This window comes from Penicillium rubens, assembly GCF_028828025.1.
Source record: "Penicillium rubens strain IBT 27055 chromosome Unknown utg000001l_segment0_segment0, whole genome shotgun sequence".
In the NCBI taxonomy this organism is placed as follows: Eukaryota; Fungi; Ascomycota; class Eurotiomycetes; order Eurotiales; family Aspergillaceae; genus Penicillium; species Penicillium rubens.
Window position 1 is genome coordinate 4,041,910 of NW_026890599.1, and position 12,218 is coordinate 4,054,127.

General features: G+C 49.0%; 6 protein-coding genes across 6 annotated transcripts; 4 read left to right on the forward strand and 2 right to left on the reverse strand.

The window, feature by feature from the left end:
- Positions 1-1,848: 1,848 nt before the first annotated feature.
- On the forward strand, positions 1,849-2,851 carry N7525_001562 (uncharacterized protein; the record flags this gene model as incomplete). Its single annotated transcript, XM_061211952.1, has 3 exons — positions 1,849-2,095; positions 2,148-2,328; positions 2,380-2,851. The coding sequence occupies 3 exons, from the start codon at positions 1,849-1,851 to the stop codon at positions 2,849-2,851; spliced, it is 900 nt and encodes a 299-aa protein (XP_061071178.1).
- A 1,213-nt stretch (positions 2,852-4,064) lies between these two features.
- On the forward strand, positions 4,065-4,416 carry N7525_001563 (uncharacterized protein; the record flags this gene model as incomplete). The annotated part of the gene is made up of 2 exons (XM_061211953.1): positions 4,065-4,123; positions 4,176-4,416. 2 exons carry the CDS (start codon positions 4,065-4,067, stop codon positions 4,414-4,416), a joined length of 300 nt encoding a protein of 99 aa, XP_061071179.1.
- A 424-nt stretch (positions 4,417-4,840) lies between these two features.
- On the reverse strand, positions 4,841-5,847 carry N7525_001564 (uncharacterized protein; the record flags this gene model as incomplete). The annotated part of the gene is made up of 2 exons (XM_061211954.1): positions 4,841-5,397; positions 5,646-5,847. The coding sequence occupies 2 exons, from the start codon at positions 5,845-5,847 to the stop codon at positions 4,841-4,843; spliced, it is 759 nt and encodes a 252-aa protein (XP_061071180.1).
- A 1,337-nt stretch (positions 5,848-7,184) lies between these two features.
- N7525_001565 (uncharacterized protein) lies at positions 7,185-7,619 on the forward strand (the record flags this gene model as incomplete). Its single annotated transcript, XM_061211955.1, has 1 exon — positions 7,185-7,619. One exon carries the CDS (start codon positions 7,185-7,187, stop codon positions 7,617-7,619), a length of 435 nt encoding a protein of 144 aa, XP_061071181.1.
- A 496-nt stretch (positions 7,620-8,115) lies between these two features.
- On the forward strand, positions 8,116-8,588 carry N7525_001566 (uncharacterized protein; the record flags this gene model as incomplete). The annotated part of the gene is made up of 2 exons (XM_061211956.1): positions 8,116-8,162; positions 8,276-8,588. The coding sequence occupies 2 exons, from the start codon at positions 8,116-8,118 to the stop codon at positions 8,586-8,588; spliced, it is 360 nt and encodes a 119-aa protein (XP_061071182.1).
- Positions 8,589-9,484: 896 nt separating this feature from the next.
- N7525_001567 (polysaccharide lyase family 1 protein) lies at positions 9,485-10,849 on the reverse strand (the record flags this gene model as incomplete). The annotated part of the gene is made up of 5 exons (XM_002557782.1): positions 9,485-10,039; positions 10,096-10,192; positions 10,265-10,390; positions 10,451-10,594; positions 10,650-10,849. 5 exons carry the CDS (start codon positions 10,847-10,849, stop codon positions 9,485-9,487), a joined length of 1,122 nt encoding a protein of 373 aa, XP_002557828.1.
- Positions 10,850-12,218: the final 1,369 nt, after the last annotated feature.

The window sequence follows — 12,218 nt, forward strand, 5'->3', positions numbered from 1 at the left end:
TAAACCACGTGGCAGTTGCCATACAAATGTGTTGGAGCTGTCCCGTGATTAGCATGTGGTGTGTCACGGGACATCCCGGACCCAGGAGTTCCAGTAGTTAGTTCTCTCTTCCTTTTCCTCTCCAGAGTCCAATATAGCTCAAAAGAGCTACCTTTATTCATGTGTAGCCTTCTATTTCTCTATTAAGTTATGAGGCCCTTGCTCGCGGACTACGAGCATCCAGATCAACAGTTGTTCCAAGAAATCAGAGTTTCTCATTATGGGGACGCGCATCGGCCCGTCCCGCATCTACAACCCCCACACTCGGATCAGCGAATCTGTATTCAGCATCTAGACTTCAGAAGGCGAGACGTTGATAGTCTCAGAGATACTAGTCGCAAAGGCACGTTGATCTCGAGATAGGATTAGATGCTAGACCTCGAAGATGATATACTGATCCTAATAAAGAGATACCGATCTCAATAGGACTGGAGTCCCTGCTTCCTAAATGTCGGAAGGTGGATACCTTTTGGAAAAGACGACGAAAATAGTAATAAAAACGATGAATTTAATAATGTAGCGATGCAAAATAGATACAGGATCTAGATATAGAGGATGGACAGGAATTTGCGCATGCAGAGAGATGAGGGAGTTGTATGGTGGTGAAAACTCTGCTTGAGACAGAGTGAACACTCTGCTCGAGGAATGGAAGCAACAAACAAGCCACCAAGGTTCATACTATAGTAATCTGACTTTTGTTGTCCACGATGAGATGGCAATACCCTGCAGAAATCTCTGCAAGAGACCGCATGTCACCCCTTACAGACCTTTGGCAACAAGCCGTAGATTTAATGCTATTCGCAAAGCCTAAATAGGCAATTCTCTTTCTCTTACACGGAGATAAAAAGAGATGTGTTGAAGCTTCGCTGGACCAAGGTTCCGAAATAGCTTTTGATGTGAAAACTATCCCAGGGGTATCGGTATACTCGTGGCTCATTTGAATTGGGCAGGGAATAGGCATAATAGCGGATGCAAGGAGTTCCGGTATGTCGGCGCCTTTAATCTCCTTCAGGTTGCTGTACACCTAGACCTCTGTCTTGTAGAGATCCAACATACGACCATGAAGATAAGTTTCGTCTATGGTCGCACTCCATGTACTGCCTTCAGGCCTTTCACCGTCGTTCAGCCGAGTAACAAACTCTGATACACAACACCGCCATCAAGGATGAATTGATGTTACTCCGTCTCTGTGTCTGGGGTCTAGGGATGAATCCTTCGTCTTCTCGAATCTGCGTCGTAACCAGCCGATCAAAGAGCTTCAAAATCATGTCGCCTTCCAATCCTAAAGCGGGGGATAAGTATCGCAGAAGAAAGAGTGAACGGCTCGAAGACTTTGATGATATTGGCATCTGCTGTTGCCTCCAATCCATCTGATGTCTTCAAATGTATTTTGATCACGTTGCCGACAGTATATGGACATCTGAAATGATTAGTATAAGTATATTTTAGGTCTACAGGCGGGGTACGTACTCAGATTCGTGGGTCATCATGATTAGACGTTGTCGCCGTGAGAATGCCACTGGGTTGATAGTGATGATAGGAAAAATTTCCTGATACGCTGGGAGACTTGACGTATTTTGCAAAGTCTTTGGAGCAGGTCCTGACTGCAACAGGGGGCGGTTCGAGAGTGAAGTTGCAGACCTGATTTGGGCTTGGCGGCTATCTCTCATTTGCCAATGGTTCTTTGCCACGCACCGTTGATATTTGTCCACACACTACTACTTATATATATATAAGTCCTCACCCCTCACCGACCTTCCACGATCCTCCAACCAACATATCGTCATAGCACCAAAGAATTTTTCGAAAATGGTTAAGCGCAAAAAAGGACAACCCCCGATATTCGAAATGAAGGAACAGTGTCCAGATGCAATAGGAATTTCAGGTTCCACCTGTGAGATCAATGGCGATATGTTTAACCGATGGAAGCTTCCAATCCCGCCACCAGAACAGCGCCTACGCAGGATTGGCTCTCGACAGCGCAACTTGCAAGACCAGAGTCTCTTCTTTCGACTACCTGCCGAGATAAGGAGGATGATATACCTTGAGCTTATGGGTTATCGGCGAGTACACATCCGATACGTATGGAAGGAACCACCGCCATTTAGTCCGCAGCCAAAATATCGCGGACGCCATTGGAATTGGTGGCAGCAGTGTCTGTCGCCATTCGGACGGTTTCCCCCAGGAACCTGATTATGATCTTTGTCAGGACTGGAGGAGTGAGGTGGCTAGGAACGAGAAAAACCCGAAAATTAACGGCGTGGAGTGGCTTAGGAGCTGCCAAATCGGGTGAGTCACTATCCCTCTAATATTCGTATAGAGTCTCACACTATTTTGCAGTTACGAAGAAGCGCTAGAAGTGCTTTATAAGACAAATGTATTTGCGATGAGTAGGGCTTTGGACACGCCTTTTCTGATGTCCAGACTATTGTCACTACGCTGTGCCTCCTTCATAACATCGATGGATATCTCTTTTCCTGTGAGTATCTTTTGGCCTGGCTTCGACGATAATGATTGGATGACCACATATGCCGCATTTTTCGATCTGTTTCTGGAGACCTTCCTCGGTGTGCATCGCCTACGGTTAGAACTTCAAATGGGGCCGTATGAGTATTTGGCCGAGCGTTTCAATCATGACAGGCTGAGGATGTTCCTTCTCCCACTGGAGAAGCTCTCACAAAGTCGAGAGTGGACTCAACTGCAACTTTGCGTCCCGAAGACCTGGCGCAGCCACTTTGGAAAGTCCAAAGAGATGATGCCTTGTCAAGCCAGGTGGGCGCTCACAGAGACTATATGGTCTTACCCCTGGTAGTGGCACCACCGTGGTTGTATTTAGCCTCACCAGTTGGTCTCATAAAGTGTTCTCTCGAGCACCTACACTTTTGTTATATTTGTTTCTTGAGATTTGATTTCAGAAAGGTATACTGGGGGTGAATTTATGTTATATCTTCTCCATGACTAGCATTGGATATTGTTTAAGCATAATAATTTGGGTAGCTCTTCGATGGCCCCGGGGGGTATTAGACCATATGCACTTGGGGCGGCCCGTGGACACAGTTAGCTTAAGCCAGGATCAACCTTGGAACCCGAGGGCACGCATTACCAAATGGAATCAGCCTCCACCATTGGCCCTGTTTGGTAAATAACGGTTCTTTTCACTTGTTCTACAACAATTTGGAGCAATCTGGTGAGACTACAGGATGTAGGCTCAGGGAAGCAGATGGGAGAGAGTTGTACTGGGAAGAGAGGAAGCGAGCTTCCTACAACTATCTAAGCTAACTAAGGGTGGAGACCTAGACCTACATGTGGGGTCTCTAGGTACCACAACACACCCCCGTAGGGCTCAACCCGAAAGCAGAAACCATGGTCAGCACTATCAATTTCCTATTTCCGGCTGCCATATTGAAAACTGCCTATTTTTGTCGGTTTTTAAAATCATTGTTTTCACCTTTTTTTGTCGCTTTTTCAACATAGATTTTCGATGTAAGCTTCAGTGTTTCTTCTTGGATTTGCATATCTCTTCAAAGGGGTGCATCTCTCACTTCTTTATCACTTTTTACAAAGAGAGTATCTCACCGGAGTACTATCTCTTTTGACAAAGAAGCTTTGCAATTCGAAACGGAACACCGCCAAAGGATAGTGCATTAGGGATTTTCTGGCTTCCCTACGAGCAACAGCGTCGTGTGCACCAGTTGCTACACTCAGACGCCGCGGAACAGGAGAGGGCCTATGGCCGCAATGAGGAGCTTGTAAATTCCTCACTCCTTAGTTTCTTGCAGGTAGTTTGTGCGATGCACCCTGATGTGGACAGTGACTGGAATCCTGCTCGAGTACACTTGACCTTTGATTTTAGGAAGGTCAGGACGGACAAGGAGAACAAAAAGCTCGACTGAAACGTTTTTAGTCTATCTTGCACTCTAGATGGCTTTCTGGAGTCGAGATCAACGTTTCGAAGCCAGGCTATTGTGGAAGCGAAAGCTTGGGAACGCTCAGGCCATGAACCCGAAGTCTCTTGGCAGGAGACGATGGAAATGGTCACAGCCTTATTGAACGACCATCCGAAGAAGAGCCTCCAAAAGGATAGGTGCGCTTATTCAAGCTACTATGTTTTGGTTCTATACTAATATAACTGTTAGGGTGACGCTCTTTGCCCAGAATGGAACCGAGTTGTACATTCTCAACGCTGTTTACACGGATGGGTACAAACAGCATATGAAGGGTGACAAGCGAAAGCCTTTCGCTAAACAAGACGAGTTTCTGCGCATTCACAAATACGGACCATATTTGATCCATGAGGAAAAGGACATGGAATATTTTACCAAGGTTGCCTTGGCTGTAGTACTTCGTGCAAGCGAAGAGGAGGCTGGAAGGAATTAAGGCTCACCAGTCTCGTCCTCGTTTGCGGGTTTGTGAGAACACCTATGTATGGACCTTTAAGAGAAGTTGAGCGTTTGAAGAAACATGATCATTCGAAGGCCGATAACGATTATGAGTTTTGGTCAAACGAGGTTATAGAACTATCCATAGGTGGTGTACCATTCCTCCACCTAGGGTCAAGGGTTGGTATACCATGGTATTCCATGGTCCATGTGGTATGCCATGGTACACATGTATGTAGTAAGAGTAGCCTAGTACTTCCTAGGTCTCAATCGTTTCTCAATCAAGACTAGAAGGATTTTTCCATTAGTACCTAATGTACAGATGACCGGTATTAAGTACAAAGTCTTGTTTCGGGGTACATTCTGCAAATGTTGGAGGGGCCTTGAGTTAGCTAGGTCAGGTAAGGCGGTTGAACCTTAGCTTACAGCGGCCGAGTTTGACGAGCATTGAGATTGGGGAGCTGGAGCTGGGCCTCCTCCAGACGGAAATACAACATCAGGTCTTCAGCTTGCATCTCTTGCGTCGAGATCTCAATGGCTTTCACGTTGCGGCCATTGGTGGCGACGGCGCCTACTGTAAGTGCGATGTTATCTTGTAAGATTTGATCACTGCTAGCGGTGCTATCATTCACGCTTTCAGCTACAGCTTCAGTAGTATTGATAAGCGTCTGATGGATAACCTTGTTATCTCTGACGTTGGCCATTGCCCGGCGCATGATATCCCGCGACTGGGGCTTTCTGGCTATAAGCCAATCAACCCCGGCCTGGCACTGGTCAGCAAGGTCTGTCGTCCGCTCGATTTCGGGTTGAATGTCTTGTGGGCTTGTAGCAGAAGATTGTGTAATCGCCTGGTGCTGGGAGCTGAAGGTAGTAGAGGCGGGACGATTGCTTTCTACCGCTTGGTGGGCGGCGTTGGTAGATGTTCCCAAAGACTGGTTCTGGCGGCTGGTCGCAGGGACGGGGTGGTGGCCTTCAAGAACTTGAAGGCGGGCGACCGAAGATTGCGCAAATCGGGGTTGGTTCGGACCAGCAGGTGGGAATTGACGGTAGGTGGCGGGCGTTCCGTCAGGCGATCCCGCGCCGAACGAAGTGCAGCGGGAGCATTAGAATCCCAGTGGCAATTGGCGCAGCCACAAACCAACCCAACAGGGTCGTCGAGAACGACACATTGGGCCCACGGCCCATGGTCTCGTAGACACGAATCACATTCCGCATCCTAAGCCCGACCCACAACCTGAATCATCGCTGATTCAACGTTTGCCGCCTCGTTGCCAATCATTTCATGCATCAAAAGGGGGGTCCAGTGCGAGGCTCTGACATGCGTAGGACGTAGTAGCGGCTCACGCAGCTCGGTCATGGTATCGAGGAGGCGGAGCAGGGGGGTCTTCAGGAACCGTGCATTTCTAGCTTTCGCCCATAGTGTCCCCATGATATGCTTTGCCCATTGCCCAGGAGGGAATTGGTCAGTTCCTAGTACAGTCGCGGGGAGAGACGCTGGTGTAGCCACTTGCTGGTATCCGTTGACCCCCAGGTTGGACACATCAGGGACTCCGTACTCAAACCGAGATCAACCCTGGTGGGGCCCTCGGTGAGGCACTGATTAACGCGGGGGATTAACCCAAAACGGGAATCAGCAATGTGGTCATCCACTTGCTGGTCTATAGAATTCGGGCTTCGATATGTCGGCATGGCTGGACCTTTCTTTGGTTGGGGTTATTCACCACGTCGTGCAGTGAAGACCGATTTGGCCTTGTCATATTTATTTTTGAAGGGTTGGGACAACATCGAGTACAAAAACAGAGCGTCAAGCTTTCTGAAAGCCAGCCAGACACGCGCCACTGCAGCAGCCTCCAATGGAAAAGCAAAAGCACTCTTTGGAGGGTGGGGAGTCCGCTCTCTCAGCTTTCAGCTTTTCCACGGCCGCTTGCATGGGTGCCCTAAAAGCCTCCATTGTTAGAAAAATACTGGAATGACCAGGCTGAGGGAGAAGTTTGAGGCTGAGCAAACGGGGTGGATCTGGTGCGCAGCCCACAACCAGGTAGCATAGCTAGACGGCAAGGTCATTGCTTCAATTGCTTCCTCGCTTGCTTCTTTCTCACTTCTCTCTTGCTGCCCTGGCAGAGATTTCAACCCATAACTCTCTTATTTGCATACCTCACACAATCTTCAATTCTGCATCCTCATCCTCATTCTCATCTGTCCTTATATAATGCGTTCGTCAATTTCCATCATCGTGTCCATCCTCTACAACAATCCCGGTGCCTGGGTAATATACCAATATTCTCCTTCATCTCAACTTTAGGATCTTCATCCACGAGGTCTTCATCCTACACCTTCGGAAACCTCCTTACGCATTCATAAGTGAGTTAGAACATTCGTTTCTCATACCACTGTCCTCAAAGTCCGACTCCTATATATCAGGCTGGCGGTCGTGCTTTCAGTGAGATTTACGGCTTGGCATCGTGGCTAGGAAAGTCGTCTTTTACCCCTACGAGGGCCAACTATTGAGGATTCCACAAGGGAAAAGTTTCCGAGAATTCGCTAGACAGGACCAACAGGAGAGGTAAGAAGTCGCCTACAATACTTGTTGAATCAGGATGGTTTGACTCAAGGCAGACCGAGGTGATATGTTTTGTTCTCACTCCATGAATCAGACCAGCCAAAGTCGCCCTTAGAATAAAGGTTACGCTGAAAGCGAACATCACAATCGAGCGATGGGACCTCAACCAAGCAACTGCCGGGGCTACTGTCGAGCCCATCCAAACAATGAGTATCATTCGAAAGAGATTTGCCAGTCCAAATCAGTATAGTTGGGACGCAGCGTCGGCGCACAAGGCCTCGCGTCTGAGCCGCCTACGACGACCACAAGTGGCACTAGTCATTGACGAGCTTCAACGAGTGGTCCAGGATCCTGACCCAGTTAAGCCACGCCTGCTCTACGAGTTGGACGACGGCTTGTTATGCTCTGCCCAGGCTGACGGCGACCACTGGCTCTGTATCCCTGATACCATCAAGGATGAGATCTTCGACATCGTACACGGTGACGGATACCTGGACTTCTACCGCGACATAAGGGAGCTAAGAAGCTTCGCGCGTACATCGACCAGTGCGACGAGTGAAAGAAGAACGGCGTGCCGTGCCACAAACCTTATGGATCGCTTCAGCCTATCCTCGCCCAGCCAATACCATTCCACACGCTAAGCATTGACTTTGTCATCGGATTGCCAAAGAAGGGCTTAAACGCGGTGGCGATTTGCACATGTAGATCGACCAAACGCATTGGTTCCGCACCGGGTAAAAAGACCTGGAAGGGCGTTGACTGGGCAAGATCAGTCCTACACGATCTCCAAAGGGGCGATTGGGGTATACCAGTCGTATGGATCTCCGACTGAGACAAGAGATTCGTCGAGGTATTTTGGAAGGGCCTCTTTAGCGCATTGCGCACAACGCTCCTATATACCGCGGCGTATTATCCATCTGTCCACGGTCAATCTGAACGTTCAAATCAAACCGCCGAGACCTGGCTCCGCCACTGGCAAAACCCACATCTGGGACGAAGGCTTGGCGCCAATGCAAGCGTCGCTCAACGCATCTACAAGCGCATCCATCGGTGAATCATCACATAAGCTTACGTTTGGCGTTGACCTGCGTATGCCGTGGAACTTCCATATCTCGGACTTGCTGGATATTTAATTCGATGGCTGTTTCATTAGCCCCATTCTTCGGTCTTTGTCAATCCGCGCGGTGGATGCTGGACCGCATAACATTTCGTAGTAAGGGAGACAGAAGTTCTCAAATTCCGACCACTAAGTCAACATAGTCATACTATTTCGCATACAGAGATGACCTGAGCGTAGAGTCGTTACAAAGCTCTACCATCTCAAACCTACCAGCCCCAGAATCACGCATGGAGATGTCCGACGCACTCTGCTACCTGCGCCTCCGCCTCGGCCATCTCAAACAGACCCCCGAACAGTGCGACAACCTCATATAACGGCCAAAGAGATCGTCGTTACCCCAACAGATGTTCAGAATGCTTCGCTGGGACTAGAATTCGAATCTGTCATGCGCCACCGGCCGGTCCCTAACACGAGGGAAAGAAATATTACATTCACGGCTGACGATCTGGCTGCGTGCTGCTGCCTTCTCTATCAAGCACACCTTCCCTAAGTTAAGTTCACCATGTCAAACTGAGAGTTCCCAGTTTCTTGTTGGGCGAACCCAATTCTTCATCCCACTACATCGATGCGCCATCCAGACTGACCACACGACAGATCGCAACCGAATGCCACCCCCTCCGGTTCCACCCCCTTGCCGTTCATCGTCTTCTACACATTCTCAATCAGCGGCTCATATAATGCAGCTTCTGCAGAGGGGTCCAGCGTTGCATCGTCTGGGTTTTTCTCGGCAGCAACCAAGGCAGAGACACTACGAATTGCTGGTGGTAAATGCTAGGCTACTATGCCTGTGGCAATTCTGGACTTTGAGTCTGCTATTGAGAGTCCTCAGTCATAGCACGTGCCTTACCGGGCTGGTGTTGCAAAGAAGGCCAATGAGACAGGTTTTCGTCTGTCGAACATATGAAGGAAATTTCAGAAGCTGTTCGGATTGTCTTCCCGGTTGGTCTTTTCCGACCACACAATACTGCCAAGCCATTTGAAGCTGATAAAACCATCAAATAGATATAAATTCCCATCGCCAGTGTCCCTATGCGTCCCAGGTCCCTATTGCTGCCCCGACATTATTTATTCCATTTGGTGGATGATTTTTTGTATCGGCACCGTCTTTTCTAGTTCGTCGCTGTGAATGCCTACCTAACGAGCTGTTTTCGAACCGACTACGCTCATCTGTTTCATGAATCTTAGTCCTTTTCAAAATATTGTCCATTTCGTATGCACATTCCTAGTAGTCGAATCACGAAAATGTATCCGCTTTGCGAATGTTATTGATTAGGCTGAAATAGAACTATACTAAGGACTATAGCGTACAGAGGGAAGCAGTGGTCGCGTGTGTCTCACAGAGAAATTTGAGGAATCTCCAGTCTCATCCTCCACGCGCGAAACCGCTTACAGGTTACCCTGGCCGGCGCTGCCAGCAGGGTCGGTGCTAGCACCAGCGGCCTCGGCGAGGGTCTCACCCTTCAGGTTCGACAGAACATCAGTGGAGGTGCCAGCGAGAGTGCCACCGTTAGCGTTGGCGACGCAGGAGCGACCAATGTAGGACTCGCAGGTGCCGGAGGCGCTGTCGGAGGAGAAAAGGGCACCCTCGAAGGAGGATTCCTCCATAACGGTGTCGACATTAGCGAAGTAGTTACCCTCCGCAAGAACGTAACCACCAGAGCCAATCTCGAAGGCGTGGCCGGAGTTGTCGTCCCAGTAGTTGTTGACAGCGTGAAGGTAGGTGTTGCCCTGGACCTTGGGGGCGCGACCACTGGTCTTGTAGAGGTAGTTGCCCTTGAAGGTGACCTTGTCGCTGGAACCATCAAGGTACACGTTCCAGTAGTGGTGGCCGTCGCAGGTGGCAGACCAGTCGGATTCACCGTCGATGTAGTTGTTGGTGATAGAGACGCGGTTGTCAGCTTCAGTGCCCAGGACGTAGTGCTGACGACCAATGCGAGCAGTCTGGATGATACGTTAGTTTATGTAAATTGCTGGAAAGGTCTGAGGGAGGAACGTACAGTAATGTGGTCGAGCCAGACCAGGTCAGCTTGGTTGATGGTGATGGCGTCACCGCCCCAGACGTACTGGGGGTTGATGTCTGTGACAGCGATGTTCCTGTGATAAACCGGTTAGTGCGTGTTACAACGCAACTTTCGCGCTTAAAATCAAGACAGGTATTGAACGTACTGGACGATGACGTTCTCCACACCGTTGACAATGCGCAGACCACGGCCCTTAATAACACCGCTGGTGCCCTCACCGATCAAGGACTTGTTGGAGCCAACGGTGATACCGAGCATACCGGCCTTGTTGCTGGGAGATATGTTAGCATTGAGGGGACATCAATCCAAGTCTGACTGATGGGATACTCACTAGGTGACAGAAGTGGTAGCGGCATCGGGCTGGTAGTTGGTGCACCAGTCGTCCTTGTTGATGGCAACCTGGCAGTTGGAGGCAGTACCCCAAGGAGTGCAACCGGTGCCGGTGGCGCTGCCCTCGGTGTCGGTGAAGTCGAAACTAGCATTCCGCCATTGTTAGTCGTCCTCCCACCCTCCATGGGGTTTCTACTCACGTCTTGCTCAGAACAATCACACGGGCCTCGTCATCACCGAGGTAAGAGACCAGCTCATCGGTGGAGGTAGGGTAGACAGGTGTGGCATTACCGCCACCAGTGGCGGAAGAAGCGAAACCCTCAGGGGTGCCAGAGACACCGACAGCGGCGACCTTGGAAGCAATGGCGGCAATAGCCGTGAGAACGTATGCGTACTTCATCTTGGAAATTGATGCAAGTAGTATATAAAGAGTGACGAAAATAAAAGCAAACGAAACTGTGAAGCGAAACAAAGAAATGCAAAGAGAATGGATGAGAGAGGAATGGATCCAAGAAGGGCAGATGCTGGCTACTTATATAACAGCGATTTTAGGTGTTGAGGTATGTTTCAGCTGTTCAGTGCCTCTGCCATTAAACGGCTAAGTGGGTTAGGGCATCATAGCTACTCCTCCGAAATGAGAGTGGATGTGGTCTCGGAAGTCATCATGGATGTGCAAGTCCCGAGGGTGGATATGCTACCGCTGATCAGTCCGTAGATATAGTTGCTTTGGGAAGGCGATCGTCATCAAGCCCATCTCCGAAACACCCCCACTAATATTGGCCAATCAATCCTAAGACTGGCACCTCGAGAGACTCAGGAGGAATCGGAGAGCCGCGGACGGTTAATTTATGGGTGTTTCATCTAGATCGAAGGAAGTCGTGGTTGTCCACGTTTTTTTCCTGCGAGCATCATAAGTTCGATTCATTGGTGGACTTTTTTAAGTTTCTCCTCACGGCTGCGGAGTAACTGTATCCTTGTTCCTGAAGTGATTAAATGCCAAAGAGCGTCAACTCAGATGATACCGCCAGCATGACGTGGCTCGCACTATAACTATACGCTGTTTACGAAAGTGCGAAGATGTCTTTCCCTAGCACTGGGACAGTTTGCTGAAGAATGAGAATGCCGGACCCTTTTCACCAGCGAGCTTGATATCGTAGGACACCGCAGTAGAGTCAAACTATGTCGTAAGTATAGTTATAGTATCTTTGAACTTTTGGAGTGACGGCCCGCAGGACATGGCCCAAAGTGGGGTACAATTAAGCTTTGCATAGATTAGTTATCATTCAGCTCTACCTAGGTACCTAGGCAAAATGCAGGTTTATTTGACTTACAAGCCTATATCTACCTAGGTGGATATTGGAAGAGTACATATGTTACTAACTCATAGTCGATACAACTACCTAGGTAACATCCAGGCCATGGATTCAAGCTCCCTTAAACTATAGCGTGCTCAGTAAGCCAACCTTGAAACTTCGGGCGCTCCACGGTTCAAACCAGGCAAATCCCGAAATCACCTCCAGGGCTGGGTAGGTCCACGGGTGAACTTCGGACTCATTCCCACTCGAACGAATACGACTGGATACGGAACAATTATTTACCCCTTTCTCCTCCAAATTAACTGTTGTAATCACCTATAGGAGTTAATATTAATATAAGTACTAGCGGGGTTTCATTATAAGTATCACTAACAAGATTAATGCTAACTATGTTCTGCATCCTGCCCTCCATGCTCATGTACGAAATGTATCTCGTCTCTTATAATAAGCACC